Source organism: Pocillopora damicornis, chromosome 6, assembly GCF_964200805.1.
Source record: "Pocillopora damicornis chromosome 6, jaPocDami1.2, whole genome shotgun sequence".
Taxonomy (NCBI): domain Eukaryota; kingdom Metazoa; phylum Cnidaria; class Anthozoa; order Scleractinia; family Pocilloporidae; genus Pocillopora; species Pocillopora damicornis.
In genome coordinates this window covers 24,983,492-24,997,500 of record NC_142675.1, presented here as the reverse complement: position 1 = coordinate 24,997,500, position 14,009 = coordinate 24,983,492, and the positions used below count along the sequence as shown (strand labels likewise).

At 38.6% G+C, this 14,009-nt stretch overlaps 3 protein-coding genes across 7 annotated transcripts in view; all 3 read right to left on the bottom strand.

The window, feature by feature from the left end:
• The window catches only part of LOC113676270 (uncharacterized), a 40,641-nt gene extending 38,526 nt beyond the window's left edge, over window positions 1-2,115 (bottom strand). For both annotated transcript variants that reach the window (XM_089209781.1, XM_089209782.1), the window contains exon 1: window positions 1,840-2,115. In XM_089209781.1, coding sequence (XP_089065907.1) covers window positions 1,840-1,971 — 132 coding nt within the window. In that variant the 5' untranslated portion in view covers window positions 1,972-2,115. The remainder of the gene's footprint in view (window positions 1-1,839) is intronic.
• A 405-nt stretch (window positions 2,116-2,520) lies between these two features.
• Window positions 2,521-6,854, bottom strand: LOC149044599 (uncharacterized). Of its 4 annotated transcripts, none has more exons than XR_016187758.1 (5): window positions 5,619-6,854; window positions 5,293-5,479; window positions 4,543-4,978; window positions 3,791-4,057; window positions 2,521-3,282 (listed from the first exon to the last, which is right to left on the bottom strand). XR_016187758.1 is itself a non-coding variant. In XM_089209800.1 (5 exons), exons 4-5 carry the CDS (start codon window positions 4,041-4,043, stop codon window positions 3,016-3,018), a joined length of 501 nt encoding a protein of 166 aa, XP_089065926.1. In that variant the 5' UTR covers window positions 4,044-4,057; window positions 4,543-4,978; window positions 5,293-5,479; window positions 5,619-6,610; the 3' UTR covers window positions 2,521-3,015. The 4 variants fall into 4 exon arrangements, 2 of the variants coding, with proteins under 2 accessions (XP_089065926.1, XP_089065925.1); XR_016187759.1 differs by having other exon boundaries at window positions 5,860-6,786; XM_089209800.1 differs by having other exon boundaries at window positions 2,521-3,263; window positions 5,619-6,610.
• Window positions 6,855-7,009: 155 nt separating this feature from the next.
• LOC113676225 (uncharacterized) overlaps window positions 7,010-14,009 on the bottom strand; it is a 39,476-nt gene continuing 32,476 nt past the window's right edge. The window contains exons 35-46 of the mRNA XM_089209783.1: window positions 13,580-13,810; window positions 13,009-13,120; window positions 12,395-12,579; window positions 12,010-12,154; window positions 11,529-11,708; window positions 10,925-11,026; window positions 10,000-10,698; window positions 9,024-9,128; window positions 8,799-8,900; window positions 8,149-8,250; window positions 7,746-7,847; window positions 7,010-7,317 (exon numbers count right to left, since the gene is read on the bottom strand). Coding sequence (XP_089065909.1) covers window positions 7,154-7,317; window positions 7,746-7,847; window positions 8,149-8,250; window positions 8,799-8,900; window positions 9,024-9,128; window positions 10,000-10,698; window positions 10,925-11,026; window positions 11,529-11,708; window positions 12,010-12,154; window positions 12,395-12,579; window positions 13,009-13,120; window positions 13,580-13,810 — 2,229 coding nt within the window. The 3' untranslated portion in view covers window positions 7,010-7,153. The remainder of the gene's footprint in view (window positions 7,318-7,745; window positions 7,848-8,148; window positions 8,251-8,798; window positions 8,901-9,023; window positions 9,129-9,999; window positions 10,699-10,924; window positions 11,027-11,528; window positions 11,709-12,009; window positions 12,155-12,394; window positions 12,580-13,008; window positions 13,121-13,579; window positions 13,811-14,009) is intronic.

The window sequence follows — 14,009 nt, the reverse complement described above, 5'->3', positions numbered from 1 at the left end:
TATGGGGCTATGCGGAAACTTCACCGATGAGGTAAATTCACTGCTGGAGCAAAGAACTGAGAGAGTAGCGGCGAAGTTTCGAACGTTTGCCTCTTCTAATCGATGCCATTACATAGCAAACTAGCCTTTTAAGTGCCTCATCAAAGTTTCTTTCCTCCCAGATTTGGGAAGGCGGTAAGTGAGTAATATGGCTGAGACGTAGATGATTAATAACCATTGATGCGAACATTACCATTGCCACTAGGAAAACAGATTTGTTTTATAATAGTATCGGGCTATGCGGAAACTTTACCAACGCTGGTACTTTCAAGTTCGAACATTGTCTAATATCCGTGAAAAAGGAGTCATGATTCGCCTCGTAATTTATCGCCAGATCGTTTCATCCCCAAAGTTTAGATGATAGTCACTCAATCTTGTCACTCAAATGTACAAAGCGATCGGGAAGTTGAATTAACAACAAGTAGAAAAATGCCAACTATGATAATTCGTGACCACAAGAAAGAGGCAAAGCATGAAAGTGTGAAAATTAAAAGGGTAGTTTAAGATTTACATAGTGTAATTGTTGATTCAAAGAGGATTGTTTTCTTTGAATTTTAATAGCCCCTTGTTGTCTCGATTTATCATAATTAACATTTTTCTACTTATTATAAATTCAACTCCCAACGCTTTGCACAATAATTAACTGAAGATGGCAGAGGTTTCTGTTTCTTGAATTGCCTGCTACTATCAAGACCCTTTGGAAGTAATTATATTCCGAGAAGGAATCACGAATCGCCTCCGAGTTACTTCATCACCCAGCAGATTGGGTAAAATTTCCAAACAGCCCCATCCTACATTATGCATTCAGTTCTTGGATAGAGAAAACAATGACAAAAACAATACATTTCCATTGGGAAAACAGATTTGTTTTACAATAGTATGGAGCTTTGCGGAAATTTTTACCGCAGATTGTTTCATTCAGAATTTAAGATGACAGGCTCCGAGGAAATACTGTTTATATTGACTCAAATAATTAGGTTTCTCCCCTTAGATTTAGAAATATGTTAAGTGAGTAAATGTTATAGACAGTTCATTGTTTATTGTTCGCTGTAATAAAACTGTACTCCTCAAATTAACGGCATGACAATATCTAAATTCCGAGAAGGGATCATGAATCTTCTCTGAGTTGTAATTCATCATCAGGCAGATCGTTTCATTCCAAAGTTAATATGACAGGCACTGAGGAAATACCGTTTATACTGACTCAAAAAATTAGGTTTCTTCTCTTAGATTTGGAAATACGTCAAGCGAATAAATGAACCTGTACGTCTCAAGTTAACGGCATGACAAAATTTAAATTCCAAGAAGGAATCATGAATCGCCTCAGAGTTATACTTCATCACCCGGCAGATCGTTTCATTCGAAAGTTAAGATGAAAGACTCTGAAGAAATGCTGTACAAACTGACTCACGAAATGTGTCTTCTTTCCCTTAGATTTGGAAATGGGAGTAATGTTGCACACATAGTTGACTATATTTCGAAGACGTAAACCTGTTTTTAAGCATGAACAATATTTCAATTCCGAGAAAATGGGGTCATTATTCGCCACTGAGCCACCACGTCATCAGATCGTCTCATTCCCAAAGTTAAGATGATATGATCTGAGAAGACACTGTATGTAGTACTACCTCAAGTAATTTGATTTCGACCCTGCAAGAATTCAGCGTAGTTCCGGGAGTCATCTGTGACGTTCGACCGTTTTGTTAACTGAGACATCAGAGGTTTTACAAGAAAAAGCTGAATTTCAAAATTTGGCGTGCGCACATCGAAGAGATGCGTATTTGAAAATGCAACTCTTACCTTCATGCTTGCATGGTTACTTGAATTGACGGGCTTGTATGTGAATGAGCCGCCTCGAAAATGAGTACATGCTGTCCTATGTACGTACACAAGGAATACGAGCAAAAGAGCAAACTTTATACCGGGTTCCATAATCAAACAGTTTACAAGGACATCTTTTGATGCGTGTAGCAAATGTGTGCTTGAAGTTGTAGTTGAGGGAGTGGCTTTTTCTCAGAAAATGGATCGAACATATCCTTCGACATCACGTGGCAGTCTTGCATGCTTACACAACTCTATCTGTCAGTACTGATTGGTCAAAAGAAAAAGGGCTTTTATGAGGATTTAACCTTATTGGTTGGCTCGTATGACTTGAACCAATCATATGTTATTTCAGATTGTCTTTCGTGACTCTTGACGAACCAAATTATCGTGGGACTTTTTGATCTTACGGGTCAGCGATTTTCTTTGTTTTAAAAAATAACAAATTTTTGCGGCTCGAGATGACTGAAATTTCGTTGATTTTGAGATTTTCTGTTCCATCAGCTATACAATAACAAGATTATCTAATAATGATTAAATCAATATGTAATTGTATCGATTCGGAGAAAGATAATTCGAATAGTGAGGATATTGCACAGTCATCTGCAGTCGTCCATGTCCTCTTAAAGGTCTTAGCGCAAAGAATTGTGGGAACATATATGTGAAGAGTATATTTATATTTTTATTGTATTCTTTATTCTTATGCAAATATATGTAAAGAGTGTATGTACAAAATGAAGGACTTAAACCACCCTCTTCATCCTCTTCTACCAACACGCCTAGACAATACCTAACCTTACACCCTAAGGCACAAATCAGATCAAAGGTACTTTTACAGGAACGTTACTACCTGTAGAACGAAGCGCATCGAAGACTTTTTCACTTTAAGTATTTTTAACAAATTTGATGCATGTTCTGGTGTGGTGTGTATAATTTGTACTTAACATATACAGAAATGTACATAGTTGATCTTATTAAGTTTTCATTGTATTACAACTCGTTAACTCAGTAAGTTACTGTTATTATTATTGAACAGAATCGGCGTGTGTTATCTTGATCGGCCGATCGCACGGATGAGGGACATCGATGGTATCCGCATATCTTGTTGTTGTTCGACAAAGCACCCGCAAGCAATGGTGACATTACCTTGGCAATTCACTGTCGTGGCCTAAGGTTGATGAGATTAATATCCTGTATTTTGGAGGCACTGTTAACCGCTTGATCCGTTGCGGTCCATTTTCTTTGAAAGCTGCAGCTACTTGCAGGAAGATCTTGGTGCGTTAATATTGTGTTCGACCCTTCGTTGTCGCTGACTGAAGGTTTGCCAAGGGTTGAAGGGCTGAGATCTGATTTACAATCCACTGTTTGAGAAGCCATGTTTGAGGTGACCGGTGGCTGTAAATCTGTTTGTGAAGGTTGAGACTAAATAATAAAACCCGAATAAGCCAAAACGTCAAGTTGATCAAATAACGGATTGTCACAAGGATCTTAACAGAACTATGTCATTGATGTAGTTTTAAGACATGCAGTAAATTGCACTGCAAAAGGGACTAACTCATGTGAAACTCCAGAAAATTGAGAACTGTTCAATAAGTCTTGATCTATGTTATTAGATGATTTTAACTATCTGGTAAACGTTTGGCAGGATGATATTGATATCGCAAACTTTTTTTTTCTTAAATTACAATGTTTTCAGATCAGTTGTTCTTCTATATGTTACTTTTCCATCGACGTCCTTTCCACCCCCCCCTCCCCCCCTCCCCCCTCCCCCCCCTCCCCCACTTTTGTTGTTACCAACACAAGTGAAAAGTTTTTGCACATATATGCTATAGAAGCCCCCGGTTAGATTGCTTCCAGTCCACGACTAATTGCATGGCTGACCAAAGATCTAGGAAGGAGTTTGCACTGTGCACTGAGAGGATTGACTTACCAACTGTCCACGTATAACTATCCGGATTTCCTTGGTTCCCGACGTCATCCGTTCCCCGTACATAAAAAACGTAGGTCTTTTCGTTCTGCAGTTTGCTGGCCGTGTATCTGTTGCTGTTGCACCGGGAATAAGCAGGAATGATACCTTGTTGACGCACGAAGCATTCAAACGAACAGATTTCTCGACAGTCGAAGCCGAACGTAAATGGATTTTGGTTGCTAACAGTAGCGGGCTTTGAAGTTATGATAACCATGGGTGGCGTGCGGCCTGAAAAATGAAAATTAAAAAAAAAAAAAACAGGAAAAAATAAGAAGGCATTGCATTTTCAATTTATGCATCGATCATGGATTGAGCTTTCCATGTCTGTTTCTTTCTGCGTCGCGTGAGTTACATTGAAAAAGCTACATATTCTCTAAGACATCATCTCTCAATCACGAAGTTGCTTCACTGGTTTCGAACATAGTTACTTAATTCAAAAGTTGATGAATTAACCTCCGTTAATCAAATCGCTTAGCTGCTATGCATAACTATTATTATTTCAGTATTGTTTTACTATCCTAATCAAGTATTTTTCTCCATTTCAATAGAAAAATTAGTTGTTTCGACAGATTTTCCAATGATGAATGTCTGGCTGGCACCGCCGGGTTTTCCTCCAATTCCGTTTATTGAACACAAATCATTTCAGCATCCTATTCAAGCTTTTACCTCCATTTCAGTGGTTTTAATAATACGGGTCTCCGCTCTCGACATACCTACAAACCATGAGTGTCTGGCAGGCAGTGCCGAGTTTCCCGCCAAATCTGTTAACCGAACATAAATGCTGTAGAAGCCCCCGGTTAGATTACTTCCAGTTCACGACTAATGGCATGGCTGACCAAAGATCTGGGAAGGAGTTTGCACTGTGCACTGAGTTGTAACATTTTCGTTTGCTGTCCAAGTGATTTGAAAGTCACCTTCAGAACGAGATGGAGCATTAATGAGTGTTAAAACGGGTGGGGTGATATCCTCTGTAGAAAGACAAATAAGTTGATGATGATAGTGCAATAACAAGAGATTATAAACAGTTTATAATCTATTGATCATAATTGTTAGTAATATCAGTAATATATACTTGTAATGTACTTATCTTTATCCTCATGGTGTAAGGATCTGTGCTCGCAGGCGACTCAGCACCACAGAAGATAACACCTTTAGCCACACATGCAAGGGAACCAGAATATAACGTCAATATGACATTTGCTTTGACCATAGGCTTGATTCAAAACCTTTCATGCAGTCCCTCATTTTTTTAGCCGCTTTTTTGCAACAAATGTTCTAGGGATAAAGTTCTCAGATCATGGAACGATTTGGAGACAACACGATTCTTCTCCGGTCCTCAATGGGCACAGTTATCAAATTGATAATTCAGGAAAAGTTTGGAGAAAGTTGTATGGAGGCGATTTCATTGGTTCAACATCTGTTACATAAACTGTATGATCATGAGATAAATCCATTATCCTTACCATGATCCATTGTTACATAGTAACTCTCTTTCTCTGTAAAGGTCAGTAACGTCGTGAACTGAATAGTCGGCCCAAGACTCCCAACTGGATATATCACCCCGGCAGTAATGGCCACGTCAACACAGAAAACAACTGTGCCGTCAGATCGATGGATCCGGATATAACTAATTCGTGTAGGACACACGAACTGTAACAAACATTTTAAAAGATTCAAGTTACATTTCAGCGTCAAATACCACAAAACCTATATATTTCAGCCGGTGATCTCTTCTCAGTTTCAATCATTATGGAACTCTCAACCTCCCTCAAATAATGTTTCAAGGCACCTGTTGGTCAAAAGTGATGTTTTACTGATTTGTGTCGGGAAGAACTTCTCCTTGCGGTGAGAGACTGGCGAATTGTGGAGGCGTAGCTGGCAAAAGAAAAAAGTGGGTACGTAAGGCGTACAAACAGTGTGATCAATCATCAACCCTCGTCCCAATTTGGAACTTCACAGGGGCTTTGTTTGACCTTGAGAGTGGGTGTTTATCTTACAAATATTGTTATTATTGAGCAGTAAAAATAGACCTCGGTTATTGGCCAACTAAAGGAGACAAATTGAGTCCTCTTCTGTGAAGTCAACGACAAAAAAAAAGACCACGTGCAATCTGTGGAGCCGTTCTCGCCATAAAAGGTGAAAGCAAACTGATCTTCACATATCGGTGGTCGAAGCGTGAATATCTGAAAAATATGTGAACCAAAAGCATAGAGGACAATAATGAAGAACAAACTTTATGACTTCAAACAGAAATCGCGAAAACCAAAACGACAACTATCGAAGACCGAAATGAATGACGTTGCCTTTCCTTTTTGTGTCTTTTTCGTTTAGCATGCTACTGGCACGTCTTGAGTAATATTTATGGGTGAAGCGAGACGAGCCACTGGGAAAGGATGTAGCTCGCACGACGTCGCGAATGGGATTTGGGGAGGAAAAGGAGAAAGAGAAAGGTTAAATTTCTCTTCTCTTGTTCAACTTGACATCTCACGTTCGATGCGCTCACTCGTGAGCTATCGAGTTCAAAACTCGAAGAGAAATTCTGTATCTACGCGCGCCAATGTGTTATTCTCTATTTATTAATACTACTTAATGTTATTACTAGTAATATTATTGAAGTGTATAATTTTGACCAGCTGCTGACCTTGAAATGGTAAATTGATATCCGCCTAATATAAATTAATAAATATTATTAAATATAATTATTAATTTTGTAAGAACTTGCATTGTCTCTCTTCACTCTTTATGCAACATTCAGTGGACATGACAGTAATGAACTCTTAACGTTCTTTAGTGTGATTACATCACCATCTCGTAGAGTTACTACGACAACTGCCGACCAGCTCTGCTGCTCTACCCTGCTCTTAAAATTATCAAATACAGTTAGTCGCTTTTATTTTATTTGACAAGATAAAACAATAAGCATGAAAAGGTAAAGTACGAGTGGTATACGATACGGCTAAGATATCGCCATTCATTTGGCATCTCTAAGATAAGGACCTCAAGCGAGAGACTTGTCACTGGAGTGTGATATTTCTTCTCTAAGATATGGATTTCATATTTTAGATCTGAAATATGAACTTATATCACAGATTTGAGATATAGATTTTATATCATAGATCTGAGATTTTTTTTATAACACAAATCTGAGATAATATGAGTGTGATACCACAGATTTGCGTTATAGCTGATATATCTTGGGTCTGAGGTTTGGATTTCATATCACAGATTTGAGTAAGGGTTTTTCTATCACAAATCCGAGATACGAGTGTTAAAATCACAGATCCAAGAGAAAATTGTTGTATCAGAATATCTGAGGTATGAATGCTATACAACAGTACTCCAGGTGTTATGCCACAGATCTAAAGTATGTAGAATATACGTTAGATCTAAGGCATTGATGTTATGCCACAAATGTTTCGGAATGTTGATGATACCAACTTGAAAGAGTAAAGCATCAATTAGCACTTGGGAACGTAGATCTAAATAGACTAAAGAAAGTAGATTAGTATAACTAGTTGCCTGCAAAAAGGTTTGTTAACTTAAAATTGAGCGATCAAATGTTGGAGACGAACGTAGACGGTTGAAATTTTGAGGTAGTAAAATCAATTTTAGAGAGAATCTTAACCATGATGACATCTCACCAAAAAAATGATTTAATAACGATGGTAATGATTATAAGGACGATAAAAAGACGAAAATTTAGGGTGAAAATGTGAAATATATAATAATAACAATAGCGAAGACGATAAAAATAATGTAAAGACAACTTTCAAGATAACAATATTTTTAACCTTCACTCCATTGACAAAAATACAACGAAAATAACGAAAAAAGTGATGGTAATGACAACAATAAATGTTTCCTGTAGTCAACACGAAGCAGGGCATACTTATTTTTCTCGGATCTATTTTCTCACCTATTGAACAATCAGGTGACTGGCGGGTCTCTTCACAGGTGCATTGGTTGGGTCCGGTGCAGGTGCCATGATTTGAACAGTTGTTCACTAATTTACAGTTCACTATGTTAAAACGCAAAATAGATAATTGATCAGTTGTAAAAATTGTAACGATGATAACTAATGCCTTTTTCAGACCTATGTCATTATCTGAGCAACTACGTACCCACCCCTCCCTCAACCCAACATTAACCCTAACTTGATAGCAGTTGACTGTCATTGGATTATGGGAGTGGTACCCTAAGTGCGCAGTTACTCAGATACTGAAACCGATCCCCTTCTTCTTACCTGGTAAACCCGTTTAACCGTTTCATCGTGGGGCGACAGAGGACAAGTAAATTTGAACGTTTCACATTTATCTTACCTCCAGAGCAGTTCAATCCTTGGGAACCGACGTAGCATGAACAAACATTAGGTCCGATACAGTCACCACGATAAGAACAGTGATCTCGAAGTTCACAGGTTGCTTAAACGAAAACGAAAATGCAAAGAAAAGATTTGTTAAAGATGCATCCATAGAAAGGACGAGGAATGATAATTTTGAAACACAGAGACTGGCTGAACTGGTTACAGAAGATGTATGATATGCCAGTTATGATAACTAACATTCAAAGGTTCGAAAAAATCCCTCTTTCCCCCTCTTCTCTCACAAAATAACGGCATGTCCCAAGGGGAAGAGTACCTACGCAACTGTGTCCTCGGGCTCGGAAATGGACAACGTTTTAGTCTTAGCATTTACGTAGAGGCTAAAACTACAATTTGACAATTCATTTCATTTGTTCCAGATTGTAGAAGGCGGTTAATCAAAGAATTATTTGACTTTTTTGCACTTATTTTTACTGGGAAAACTAGAGATTAATGAAGCCTTTTCATTGAGAACGATGCATACTTTACTTTTTAGAGGGCCAATAAGAGTGGGAAACACTCCGGGGTTTAATTAACCTTTATATAACGTTTCATCAAAATTGGTATTTATAAAGTTGTCACTAATTCAGAAAATAAAATGTCAGTTACCTTGTGAGCACCCGACACTTTTGTATCCATCTTCACAGGTACAAACATTAGGGCCGGTACAGTTTCCTCTTCCGGAGCAACTATTTACTTCTTCACAGGAAACTGTTATTACAGTTGAAAAGTGGGAGTATAAAGATAAAAGAGGTAAGACATGATGCAATGAAATGATCTTGCAAAATAAAGGGAGAGAAAGTAACACTGAACAAACTGAAGTAGGAAACAAACCTGTTGAGCAATCAAGAGATCCTTTGAATCCACTATCACAATCACAGGTATTTACTTCTATACAACTTCCATGCTTGGAACAGTTGTTCACTGCCTCACAAGTCACTGAAACAACAAAAACATGTTGGGTCCTTAATTTTTCAAGAGCTAAAAAGTGAGAAAAGTTCTCAGGGCGACTTCAAGCCATGAGGATATCTTTGAGATTTCTACCTGCAAGGAGAAGATTGGAGAACAGGCGAACAAATCAAATTAGCTACGAGCGAGGCAGATAAACGATTGGGTGAAAAGAAATCTTAGTGTGAAGGAAATAGAACAGCGCCATGTAGCTCAAGTCGACGAGAGCCAAACCCAAATAAAACGGGTGCAATTGTAGCAAGTGAAGTTTGCAGCAAGGAAACAAGGATTTGAGTAACCACAACCAAACTGTTTCCAGTCTGCGTATAATTACTTTGCTTTGACTCTGCTTATAGCTGTTTTCTTTTAAAAAAGCTCAACTCTTGACTTTGCCGCCCACATGAACCAACGAATCCCAGATCGTATGCCCAAATTTTCTTCGTTTACCCCTATCAACTCGATTTTCTGAATTCCTGTCCTTCATCCAATAACTCAAAAGGGGGACTCTAGTCAGGGCCCAATCCCCGAATAATTAAAGGTCATTAACCCCCAGTCATACATGGAAATCACTGTGAGCAAGACTACCCTCTGCTTATGGGGTGTTTTCTTCCAAAAAGCTCAACTCTTGACTTTGCCGTCAGCATGAACCAACGAGTATGCCCAAATTTTTCTTCGTTTACCCCTACTAACTCGATTTTCTGAATGCCTGTCCTTTATCCAATAACTCAGAAAAGGGACTCCAGTCAAGGCCCAATCCCCGAATGATTAAAGGTCCTTAAACCACAGTCATACATGGAAATCACCGTGAACAAGACTACCCTTTGACGGTTTTGTAACCAAATCTCGGTGTCACAAGACTTACCACAGAATGTAACATTAACATCAGCAGTTTGGTTTGCTTGGTCTCCATTGAATCTTTCCTCTGCCGTGGCAATTACTCTTAGCACGAATGGTTTTAAAGTCTCGTGTATTGAAATAAACAAACGGGACGCGTTTGGAGGGGCTCTTGTATTACTTCTGTTCACCAAGCTCGTGCCATTCACGTGAACCAATCGATAGCCCGTCGGTAAACCCGAAAAGACGATTGCTAGATTTTCTGATCCATCTTGGTCATTCAGATGGGCTTCTAGGAACACTGGAATAAGCTTTTCACTGCTGTTCCAATGGTGACACGGCACACTGACATTAAGAAATGGAACATCTGCAACGGCTGTGATGTTTATTTCAATATGTCTAGAGACCGCTTTAGTTTCTATTGGGGTGGAGACTATTGCCGTAATGTTAAACCTCGCGAGTCCTGAGAAATCTTTCTGGGGTATCATCCATATATCGCCAAAATCTGCAGGCTCTAACACAATACGATCGCCGCTCCTGTTTCCTTTACTAAAAGCCATTCCGTCGGAAATTTCATGGATTATGAGTTTCAGGGTGAAATTTTTAGTGTAGCTGCTAATGCCAAAATCCGGAACAAAAGCGGAGAGATATAACTGGGCGGGCACGTCCTCAATTGTGTCACTGTACATAGCATTGATTATCGGGGACTCAAATCGTAGAGGAAAATCTGCAAATGAATTAATAACATGATTAAAATCATTGTATGAACTAAGTGGCATTATAAGATAATGGATTTAGTCTTTTAAGCTCTCATAATTATTACTATTGTAATCATTATAATTATCATCATTCAAAAATAAATGTTAACCAGTGAATGAAAGCATCAATAACTTCATTCATATCATATTCAACAAACTATCTCGTTCCAACGCTTTCTGCTCGAAAATACTCACCACGCGAGCAGTTAAGGCCATAAGATCCACTTTCACAAACACAGAAATTCAAAACAGTACAGTTTCCGCGGCCGGAGCAGTTGTTTAGCCGTTCACACGACGCTGCGGTGAAAACGAAAAAAAAAAGAAAATAAACGGAAAATAAAACAAAAATTAATGAATATATATAATCTAATGCTCGTGAATTATCAGGTTGATATGATTGTCGTCGTGAATAGTAGCAGTAATAGTAGATCGACTTGATGTTTTCTCTTGAGTAAACACGCAGATAGCCACAAGTCTAAACTGAAGTTAACGATAGAGGTCAAAGGATAACATTTGATTTGTTGATTGGGATTTAATACATAAAGTGCAAAATGTTGCGAAAAAGTTTTGAAAAAAAAGTTAACGGAACAATGTACGATAGACAAAAAACCAGCGAGGTGGTAAACAAGCGCAAAAAGTGTCACATGTAAGTATTTGATTGTTTACTGTGTTAAACAAATATGTCAAGTTACATGACTCTTTACAAGGCTTGCAAGGTTTTATGGCTCAAAACTGAAGATGTTAAATGTGCGTCATTTTGTTGATTATAATGAACAATGTTTGACTGCATGGGACGCACGTGTCGGCAATGAGAAGTCCACTGCGATTGCACGATTCCACTCCATCAGTTGTCTGTTACCCACGTGATCAACAGCTAAAGCCAAAAGTGAGTAGGTGTTCCCAGGGGGGAGGGATAAAAACACTGTGTTATCAACGACATCGGACACCAAGGGAAGTATCAGTCGGTTCTGGGGCACAACTGCACGACAGAAAAAATCGGTATCAGAAGCTTTTAATGTCTAAGTCAATTACTCAGGGCAAGATAGGACTAATTTCGTCACTTCATCCTCTCTTGTTCACGGCTATCTACTCACAAATGCTATTAAAACACGAAAGAAACTTTTTTGTGAGCTCACATCCCCGATAGGGTTTGCGTAATTCTGGTTGTATACCTAATGCTTTCTACTCGATAAAGACTATTGAAAGTGGATTATTTGTCCAAACGTTATTATTCATTGACTGAAGCTTAAAAAACATAGAACAAAATCATAGAGACTCACCATTACTGGCTGAGATTTGATAAAACACGTCAACAGACTTCACCCCAGATTCTTCGTCCAGTGTATCAATTTCCAGGGCCAACTTTCCAACCTCCATGGCTTCATTTATCACAGATATATTAGATGAGGGCATGGAACTGTCAATCTGGATCCATAGAAATCGAGAAATACAAGGGGGAATTATTAAGAGCGTTCAATTGATCGTTTGCATTTTTTATCGCCGTCATCTCTTGCTTCGTAGGGTGTCCCATCCTGCATCAATCCTGCAATCCCTCCCTCTTAGCTTTAGAACGACAAAAACAGTACGTTGTGCTTTTTCTGGCTTTTCCTTAACTCATTCGATATTCACATCCCTCAACCTCAATGGCTTTATCAAACTCCTTACCGTGTTAAATATCGGAGGGGTGTCAATCGGTTCGTTCTTGTCGAAATAGATGCTTGCCTTTGCATCAATCCTTGCTAAAGATTGCGCGTTCTTCTTTAAGCGAACCGTAAAACTCACATATCCTTGTCCAGTGGTACCATTGTTTGGTGGAAGGAAACCAGTTAGAGGATCATCCGGAGTCTCACCTGTAAAAGAGAAACAATTTGGGACGTAAAAATTATCATTTGATGCCAATGTCAATGATTTTAAGCGAACACACTGTAGGGTTTCATTCCCGGAATCATAAAACCATGTTATAAATACACAAGCACTACAAGATGGGTTTTTAAACTCACTGATTTTAAAAAAAACAAATGACCATACATTCACCAGTCTAAACCCAATTCTTCTGTTTTCCAGACGCAAGAAAAGTTCTGATCTCATGCTGCGTGTTTTTTTTCTTATAAACATATTTTGCCCAACGCAAATAATGTTCTTGTGAGATTTTACCATCCCGTTTTTCGTCTCTTCTGTGAGAGAAATACGAGCGAAATTTTCATTTTGGCATAAATCATGGTCATGTTTATCATCAGAGGCAAGTAGTATATCCTTTTGTGATGTGAACAACCAGCTACCTGTGAGAGGATCAAGGCTTTGAAACTCCCAGTGTGCCTCACGGGTAAGTACATTTATGCCAGCCACTACTCTTACATAAAGGTTTTTCTCTGATACAAAATTGATTGTTTCCTGGCAGATAATCAAAAACAAAAACAAAATAATTCATTATACATATGTTGATATTAACATTATCGATATAAGTGATGTATTTTCGTAATGTATACTTTAAAGTGTGTCAAAAAATGTTTGTAAGGGAACGCTAGAAAAATCTACCATCTAAGTAATGGTTGGATATTATTTAGTTACTGACATAGGCATGGGTCTAGGCATGGTCAATAGAAGGGGATTCCAGATTGCTTCTTAAAGGGGTTAGACCTATGGCCCTCTCGCGATTGACACCTCTTGGCGGAATGGGGCTGAGGAGAGGTAGGGAGGGAGGGGTTTAACTACGAGAAAATAATGTAGCATTATTTTCCCTTAGATAAACTTATCGTAGAGAATTTCCAACAGCTATTGTGACTAAAGATTGGAGCTCTAAAGTAATATAGGACTTTTACTAAGCTCAACACACTTGGTAGGTTTCCTTACCTGAACGGAGGCTACCGACTTGCTTAACCTTTTAGTAAAGTTGCCAAACCCAAACCCTGTAATTCTAAATGTGCGAATGTCCAGGTCTTGATCCAAAGTGTGCAGGATAATCACGTTCTGCGCGGGCGCGGTAGCATTTGCATCATTCTCAAACCTGATCTTGTAGTTCAGAGGAGTCTTTAATGAAATAAAGCGAGCGTCTCCATATCCGGGAGGACCAATCATGTCATTCTGTGACAAATCAAGGGTAAATAAAACACAATCAATCTTTTTCCATTAAGAAATGTCCATAAAGTTGCGGTGAGGACTTGGAAATTAACTTTGAGTTAGGCTACTGAAAAAGCTGACAGAATGAAAGGAAACGATTGTATACATGTATCACAACTGCATGCATACAATGAGGACGCATCGTTTTCTCTAGTGTGCGATC